The sequence below is a fragment of the Bison bison genome, unplaced genomic scaffold (genome assembly GCF_000754665.1).
Source record: "Bison bison bison isolate TAMUID 2011002044 unplaced genomic scaffold, Bison_UMD1.0 scf7180017864038, whole genome shotgun sequence".
Taxonomy (NCBI): Eukaryota; Metazoa; Chordata; class Mammalia; order Artiodactyla; family Bovidae; genus Bison; species Bison bison.
In genome coordinates, this window is record NW_011494610.1 from 4381424 (window position 1) to 4390518 (window position 9095).

At 58.0% G+C, this 9095-nt stretch overlaps 1 protein-coding gene across 1 annotated transcript in view; it reads right to left on the bottom strand.

The window, feature by feature from the left end:
• The window catches only part of FAM65C (family with sequence similarity 65, member C), a 73906-nt gene that overhangs the window by 15803 nt on the left and 49008 nt on the right, over positions 1–9095 (bottom strand). The window contains exons 3-9 of the mRNA XM_010835123.1: positions 5213–5359; positions 3577–3655; positions 1827–1850; positions 1468–1521; positions 750–899; positions 530–593; positions 139–182 (exon numbers count right to left, since the gene is read on the bottom strand). Of these exons, the coding sequence (XP_010833425.1) occupies positions 139–182; positions 530–593; positions 750–899; positions 1468–1521; positions 1827–1850; positions 3577–3655; positions 5213–5359 (562 nt within the window). The remainder of the gene's footprint in view (positions 1–138; positions 183–529; positions 594–749; positions 900–1467; positions 1522–1826; positions 1851–3576; positions 3656–5212; positions 5360–9095) is intronic.

Genomic DNA, 9095 nt, shown 5'->3' on the forward strand with positions numbered 1-9095 from the left:
CCCTTGCCACCCCCTGGGGGCCCTCCCTGCCAACTGGGGCGGGGGACAGGAACCCAGCGGAGACCCTGGTCCCCAGAAACCCCACTTCCGAAGGCCTGGCGGGGAGCCCTGAGGACGGATCCCAGAGGGTGGGCGTACCTCGTACTGGTCTCCAGGACAAAGACGTGCGTAGCCCACCAAGCCTGGAACACAGAGACGGGCTCATCTCTCCGCTGTCCACTGTCCTTACCCCGTGGGTCACAGGCCCTCAAGCGGGGAGCCCCCCGCCACACTGGGGGTCATCAGCTTCGGGGGGATGGGCAGTGAGCTAAGCCATCAGGATGACAAGGGGCAGACCAGGGCCCTCACTTTCAACTCAGAGAGCGGGCGGGACTTGCCCGAGGTCACAAGTCACAGGAGTGGAAACCCGGGCTGGGCCTGGAACCCTGGGGTTCTGACCATCACCCCCCACCCTCAGCACAAGCCCCAGGTCCCAGAGAAGGCCCGAGGCTCCACCCAGACTGCCCCCACCCCAGCCCAGCCCTGTCACCTTTCATCCTGACGCGGAACTCGCCCAGGTGAACCTCCAGGGCCCCCTCGATAAGCCACATGTCCTGCAAAGCCCCACAGGAGGCGGCTCACCGCCTGCCCTGGGATGGACCACGGGGCAGGCACGGACCCTGCCAGACAGAGACCCCCCACCCCCGGGGGCAGAGGCAGAGGCTGCCTCAGGGCCCCGTGAGCCCCCACACCGGCCCTCCGCCACCCACCTCGGCGCATTCCTGCAGGCTGCGGCTCAGCTCCTGCAGGCTCTCCCTGGAGGCGCGGCTGGGCGGGCGCCGGGAGAAGGCCCGCTGCATGCTGGAGGCGCCGTCGCGCAGGCGGCACTGGATGCAGTAGCCCTCATAGAGCTCGTCCACCTGCGGGCGCACGCACCGGGACTGTCTCCCCACCCAGCCCCTCAGGAGGCCACACCCCACGTCGTGCTGGCCCCGCCCCCAGCGCACGTGCGCCCTCGCGGGCAGGGACCTCGTCTGTCCCATGCACTCCGCATCCCCAGCACCTGGCAGCGGCTGGCGCACAGCTCAGGCACGATAAAAACTAGTGAGCGGGATGGGTGGATGCGGTTTTCAGCGGTCAAACAGGGAAGCTGCGTGTGTGATGTTCCGTCCACCCGCGGGGCTCCCAGGGAGCAGAGCGAGTTCATGGAGGGGTTTGCCCACATAAAGCTTGAGGGACTTGCTGTGTGACCTTGAGCCCGTCGTGTCCCTCTCCGGGCCTCTACAGCCCCGTCCGTACAACCGGGTGGTTGGACTCATCACTCGGCCCTCTAACCCCATCCCCTGATCCCCACCTCTGGGCTCAGCCCCCACGGTCTCTGCACCCCCTTGGCTTTCTGCAGCCACCTGGCACCCAGAGAGCCTTCCTCCACTGACGGCACAGAGGTCCCCCCCTCAAGCAGAGAGGCGCCCCCGAAACCAGGCTGACCTTGCTGATGTGAAACTCCATCTTCCGAATGTGCCTCTCCACTGAGCGTGTTTGCTTCTCCCAGAAGAAGAGAAGGTGCTTTAAAAGGAGCCTGGGCCACCCCCCACCCCAAGCCCACACCACTCTCCTGCAGGTCCTGACACAGAGCTGGGCTCGAAGTCAGGCCAGCCCCTCACTATCCCTAAGGAAGGCTCATGGCCGAGCCTCAGTTTCCCCATCTGTCAAGTGGGGAGGAAACCCAAGTATTCCTCCCATAGGATGGCCGGGGGATGGAAGACCCACGAAGACATTATTCCCATCCAGCCAAGCCTAGCCGCGGCCCGCCTTGCTTACCCCATGCGGAGAGAAGTTTCCCTCACCTTGTCCAGATCGTAATAGAAAGCCTGTTGGAGGGGGAGGTGTCAGGGCTCCAGCGTTCCTCCAAGACCCGTGAGCCTCCATCCCAGGGGCGCCCGAGCTCAGAGGACAAAAAGCCAGCGGCCGCTCTGTCCTCCGAGGCCGGCAGTCAGCAAGCTGCGGTCCAGGCCGGGCAGGAAGAATGAGCGAACACATGGGCTTTGGGGGAGCCAGCTAAGGCCTGACTCTACGTGCCAGCTGTGTGTCCCAGGCAAGCTTCTCTGCCTCTCTGAGCCTCCATCTCCTTTTGAAAGAGGAGACACCATCGCGCCTACCCCACAGCGTTGTTATGAAAAGGACGGTGCAAACTCAACGAGAGGGGAACCACTGTGATTTGCTTATTTAAGGGGCGACTTCAGCCACAACCAGATACTCGGAAGAGGCAGCCGGCGGCACCAGGAGTTCAGATGGAAGGAGACTGGGCCATCCCCGCCAGGCGCCATGGTACAGCCAGTGAAAAGAATCTATTGTCAGGGTGAGGGGGTCTCTGTGCAAAGGGCCAGAGAGTAAATAGTGCAGCTTGGGCCTGCCACATGGTTCCTGCCTCTGGAGCGTGAAAAGCAGCCACAAACAGTGTGCCCACGATGGGTGTGCCTGTGATCACGTAAGTTATTTCCAAAACAGGCCCTGCCTTGCCCGCGTGGGTTAGGGTCACTATATCTGAGCCTGGACAAATTTCCACAAAGTTGGCGACCACCAACGAAAAGAAGTAAGACAGGGGAGAGTTTGCAGGTTGTGACTTCACTTTGTAAGGTGACCCTTACAGATCCCTCTATATATATACACAGTCTGCGTACTTGCAGTAAGGTGGCGAGGGAGGAAAATATGGAAAGATAAATACTAGATGATCCTCAAGGGTTAAACAGGATGGGACAGAGAAGATCGGGGAGGGGGGTCAGTCAAGCAATAGGGAAAAGATGGTTGACCACCCCCCAGAGGGGCGTCTGCTTTCCTAGGTGTGCATCTGTGACATCGTATATGTGGGATTATGAGATGAAAACCCTATGTAAGAAATTAAGAAATGGGGAAGTTCCCAAGGCTTTGGAAAGAACAGTAACTGTTCTTCGGCCCCACGTGCTTCGTCCCTCTGGGTGGGCCCCTTCACAGCCTCAGTGTACCCACCTATGAAATGGGAGCAGCTAAAACATACAGACCTCTACACAAGCCTCGCCTTCCTCAGAGTTACTTCTAGAAGGGAGAGACAGAGACAGCTGAATAGCCGCAGCTGTTGGAGAGGGAGGTGTGACAAGTGCAGCCAGATAGAGACGAGGGGGCCGAGAGGGACTCCCCAGGACTGGAAAAAACCTGAGTGCTGGAGAGACACAGGTCCCCCGTGGGGGGGTCCTGGAAATGCCAGCAGATAAATGACAAGATAGCCAGTTCCATTTAAATTTCAAATGAACGATGGATAAAGTTTCTTTTTTAGTGTAACTATGTCCTGAAGATGGCAGGGGACATACTTACACTGAAAAATGATTTGTTATTTATCTGAAAATCAAATTTAACGGGGCATCGTATTTTTTTTGGTTTGTTTTTGGTATTGGGCTTTTCTGGAGTTTTGTTTTTTGTTTTGGGTCCAAGTGAGGTTCATTCATTAAAAATAAAGCCTACTCTGTCGGCCTCTGCGTTCCCAAGACTGAGGTTCACACCCACGAGGCAGGCAAGGGGGTGAACCCGGGCACTCGGCTGGGAGGGGCTGGGGAGGGGTCTCACCAGCCTGGAATTCCTGCGAGTGTCCTTGTGGCGTCCCGTCAGGTAATCCAGCTCGGCCTGCTGGGCGCACAGATGCTCCCTGCGGGGAGGGCGAGGGAGAGGAGTTTGGGAAGGAGAAGAGGAAGGAACGAAATGGGCAGGGGCACGGTGCTCCACGGAGGAGGCAGCCACAGCCGGGCCTGGGGAGAAGTGGGGTGCTCAGCAGACTCAAGGGTCAGAGGGCAGAGCCAGACCCCCCGCCAAGAACCCGGCCCCCCGCCCGCTCTGCCTCCGCATCCCACACACTGTGTGCCCTGCACTGTGCCAAGCGGGAATTCCCCCAACAGCCCTGCCAACAGGAGGGAGCTACTGTTATTATACCCATTTTAGAGATGGGCAAACTGACTCGGAAGCCACCCAGTACAGGGTCCACAAGGCAGGGAAGAGTCTGAACCCAGATCTGAAAACAGGTGATGGCTTCCAGAGGCCAATATCCTCCCCCCAGCCATGGGAGCTGTGGGGGGCAGGGAGCGGGGAGGACACGCCTTCCTCACAGACAAAGGCTGGCTGTCCTGCTGTCTGGATGGCCGGGACCAGAATGGGTCTTAGCAAACCCCTATTTTGGAAAACACAGAAAAAGCCGTGGGTCCGAGGGAGACTTTTCACATTGTGTTTTGCAGCCAATGAGACTCTTGAGAGTCCCTTGGACTGCAAGGAGACCAAACCAGCCCATCCTAAAGGAAATCAGCCCTGAATATTCACTGGAAGGACTGATGCTGAGGCTGAAGCTCCAATACTTTGGCCACCTGATGCGAAGAACTGACTCATTTGAAAAGACTCTGAGGCTGGGAAAGACTGAAGGCAGGAGGAAAAGGGGTCGACAGAGATGAGATGGTTGGATGGCATCACCGACTCAATGGACATGAGTTTGAGCAAACTCCAGGAGATGGTGATGGACAGGGAGGCCTGGCGTGCTGCAGGCCCTGGGGTCGCAAAGAGTCAGACACGACTGAGCGGCTGAACTGAACTGAACTCTGCGGCTGGCACTTGATAAGCCTCCAATAAAAATATGGGGAATAAGTGACTGACTCCTCTGTCCGAGCCTCTGCTCAGTCAATCAGTCATTCTCTCCTTCACTCAAGCCCAGCCGCCCTGGCCCTGACCTCCAGCTCCTCTGCAAGCTCCTACCACAGGGCCTTTGCATGTGCTTTCCCTCTGCCCGGGATGTTTGTCCCCCAGAGGCCAGCGTCATGGGTCCTTCTCAGAAACAGCCAGGACATCCTCAGGGAGGCCTCCGGACCACCCTGCGTGCAGGCCCCCCAGGTGCTACCTCTCCACCACGCCCACTCCTCACTGCCCTCAGGGTGCGTGGAAGTTACGGTGTTGACCACATTACTCCTTTATGGCCATCGGCCCTGCCCGCCGTGGGTGTTCTCCATGGCAACAGGGCCCCTGCCATTATTCCCTCATCCCGGCGCCCAAGGAAGGGGCCGAGCATGTGGCTGCACCCAGGACATGCTTGTTGACTAAACGGATAACCAGGAGCTCACTCTGTGGCCGCGCACAGACAAGACCCACCCCCGACGCCGAGGGAGAGGCAGAGAGGAGCGAGCGGACGAGGCCAAAGGATGCAACGGGCAGCACACTGCCTCCTTACTTGAGCCCCCTCTTCAACGCTTCGAAGATCTTCTTCACTTGCTGGGGCTTGGGGTCTGAACAGACGCACCCCTTCCTCAGCGTGCCGTACGTCTTGGAGGATTTCGCAGGCATCCGAGATCTCACTGAGTTCCTATGGACGGACTTTCTGTGAGAAGGATGGGGGGGATCAGGGTGGGGGTCTGGGCATGGCCCTTCTCGGGGACAAGCCCTTCGGGAATGGTGGCCAGAGCCCCAGGCAGTCAGGAGACCTCGCTGAGTCCTGCCCCCAAGCTGCATGGTCTCAAGAAGGTTGTCAAGACTCCCTGGGACTCAGCTTCCTCATCTGCAAAATGAGCGCTTGAATTTGAAGATGAACCTGATATGAGAAATTAGCCTAGAGTGAGCAATACAATCCAGCAGCCTGAATGCCAATGCTGTCTGTCTGTCTGCGCTCTTCAGCAAGCTCTGTGCAGGCGAAGCAGCATGAAGACCAAACCGTAGTCCAGTGGCGTTCCCAGGCCGGGCACCTGTTGGCTTTGGCGGCCCAGCATCCACCCCCCTCCCTCTGTTTACAGCGCCTCAGTTTTCCTCTGGGGTGTCTCCCCAGCCCTGCTCTTTATTCATGTAGTCTGGCGAGAGCTGGAGTGACAAATTGCCACACGCATGAACACGCACACACATGCATCCACAGGCATTCTGAGGCAAACCGCTGTCCCAAGCCTGGACTAGCCAACACATCCCTCCCCCGGAAAGAGAACTTCTCCCCCTTCCTGGGCTTTCTCGGTGCGCTGAGCAGCAGGCTCCAGCCCCGTGCACTGGGACCCACTCAGGGGACCGCTGAGCAACAAGAGCTGGGAGAGGCCGCCCCTGGAGCGGACCATCCACCGGCTCCACGCGCTCAGGAGAAGGAGGGAGGAGCAACTGGTCTCATCTAAGACTCTATATCTTGGGAGGTTTCTGTGTCAAAGCAACTTCACTTCTACACTAATACACTACCCGAGCCTCAGTTTTTTTCATCTGTAAAATGGGGAATACAGCAGAACCTGAATCAGAGGGTAATGCTAAAAATTCTCCCAGATACCAAGTCAAAGGTTTGGCAGGGTGGGGTCAGTTAGTAGGTGCTTAATAAATGTCCATTACTGTTGAAGTAATGGTATCCTATCTGTATCCTTCCCTGTAACACAGCCTGGAAGACAGCAGGGGCTCAGTAAATACTGAACTAAGCTGAACAAGGGAAATGCCACATGTCAAGGGCCCTTGGCTGGACCCTGAAGGAAGAGCAGGAACACAGGTACCTCCACCCCCAAGAAGGGTGTTCCAGGTGAGCGGACAGACTGAGCAAGGGTGGAGAGGAGCCGGCGGAGTCGTGTGTGATGGGGGCGGTGGTCCCGCAGGGCAAGGCTTGACTGAAGCAGAGGCGGGAAGATGCTGGGAGGTGCTGCATCTTGGGCCCTACCTGCCTTGGGGACCCCGGGACGGGTGTGGGGAGGAGAGCGTCAGGTCCTAGCAAAGTTCCAGCTTCAAAGACCTTAACAGTGACAACTAAGATTTCCACAGAGCAGAGAAAATGAAGCCCTAGCCCGCAGCTCCTGGGCCTCTGGATTCACCGACACCATCCCCCCGACGGCCCAGGGAGCCGAGTGATAAGACGCAGCAGAAGGGTACACGCTGAGCATCCGCTGTTGCCCGGCGCTTGCTAAAGGCTTTGAATAAATAGTGACGTGCACAGCCACCCTAAGTGGGGCTTTCTCTGAGCCAGGCACCTTGATGGGATCCAAGGGGCCAGAGGCCTAATCTTGGAGGCTCAAGGTCCTCAGAGAATGGGGTCGGGACTTGGGGTCCGGAAAGTAGGCAGGAGGCCAGCAGGACAGAGCTCCAGCTCCTTCACCAGGCCTGGGAGCAGGCCACTGGGCCACCAATGAGCCGTGGTCCCCGCAAGGGCTGGCAGGGTGCTGGGCTGCCTTTCCAGTCTAGTCAGGACGCTGCCTGCTCCATGGACGGTCACAGAGACCTGCGGTCGACTCAGGAGCGCTGTCCTGCCCCCCTGCTGACGGGGACCAAGCCCCGAGCCCCGTGCTTCCCCAGTGTGGATGCCACATCACAAACCAGCGTGCCAGAGATTCAGATCCAAGCCTTGCCCAGGCATGCTGAGAACTCCGTCCCAAGGATGGTGTGGGAAAGAAGGATCTGGAACCCCACCCTGGAAACCTCGGGGCCTCGCCAAGCTAGAAACTCATATCATCTCTTGGGACACAGCTCCTGGTCAGCTGCCCATGTCCAAATCCTAACCCCAGAGATCACGAGTACTTAATCTGCTGGAGCCTCAGTTTTGCCATCTGTAAAAGAGGGATGATGAGAAGGCACGTCCCACAGAGTTGTCATGAGATAGTCATTCACTCAGGAAATATTTACTGAGCTCCTATTACGCACCAGATGCCATTCCAGGAGCCGCGACTAGCACAGTGACCAAAACAGTGACAAAACCTCCACCCTGTGAGCTGCCCTGCCATCTGTAAAATGAGGACCAGAGGAGGGGTTGCTGTGAGAGTGAGTAAATGTAAAGAGATTCAAGCAGCTCCCAGGAAAGAGTAAGCTATATATATGCTGGAGTTAATAAGGTGATTTTTTAAAGTGCATACATCATTTGTATCATACAGCAACCATTTATTTTCGTTGTTTAGTTGCTAGGTCATGTCTTAGCACGATTTAGCCCAGCGGACTCTTTTGCCTCCAGGCTCCTCTGTCCATGGGATTTCCCAGGCAAGAACACTGGAGTGGGTTGCCATTTCCTGCTGCAGAAGGTCCTTCCGACCCAGGGATGGAACCTGCGTCTCCTGCACTGGCAGGGGATTCTTTATCATTGAGCCACCTGGAAAGCCCACAACAACTATACTCCAATTGAAAAGTTATAATCGGATAGTACCTAGAGCCCAGAAAAAACAAAGGCCGGATAATGAATTTCAATAGGTCGACCAGGGAAGGCTCCTCCATTCAGGCCGTGCTTGACCAGGTAACGTGCATGGAGCCCTGGCATAAGCCTGTCACATGAGTAGCGCTCACCCCTGCACCTGCTGTCGCTGTTATCCACACACTGTACGTCCAGTGACACTTTGCACAGCCCAGGAAGGGGCTCTGTGCCTCGCTCTCCCACCCTCCCGGATGCCCTGTCACCCACCTCTTAGCACACAGCCTCCGCAAAGTTGGCATCTCCAGGCCGGCAGGGACAGGCAGGATTGTAGCCTCGAGAGAAGCAGGTTTCAGACAGGCTAGGGCCCCCGGCAGGAGAAGGCAATAGCAACCCACTCCAGTACGCTTGCCTGGAGAATCCCAGGGACAGAGGAGCCTGTTGGGCTGCCGTCTATGGGGTTGCGCAGAGTCGGACACGACTGACGAGACTTAGCAGCAGCAGCAGGGCCCCCAGCAGGTGGGCAGGGAGGCAGGTGCAGTGGGCACGCCACTAGGAGGTGGGGCTGCAGGAGCCCCGCTCACCTGCCAGCTCCCGGGGCCCCACGGTCCCCAGCGGGTGCGCACCCTGGCCAGCCCCACTTCCATCTACCTGGAGGCTTCCCTGCCCTTGGTCTCCAGCTGTGCCTGAAAGCACGGTCTCCCGGGGAAGCTCTGTGCCCTGTGCGCCTGTCTGAGGTCCCACGGAGCAGGTGTGGCGGCCACTCGGAGCCGGCGTGGTGGCCACTCCAGGGTCAGCAATGCAGCCTCCGGATGGTGAAATCAGGTTGCATGTCTGGCCCAGTGTCACAACCGCCAGGGCAGGGAGCACCCTCCAGGGGCGGATGTTACACTAGGACTCAGTAAATATTAAACACCTTCGGCATGCCAGACAAGCTTCCAGATGGGCACGTGCGACCCACTGGACCCATCCCTCACAGGAGGCTGCCAAGCCGGTT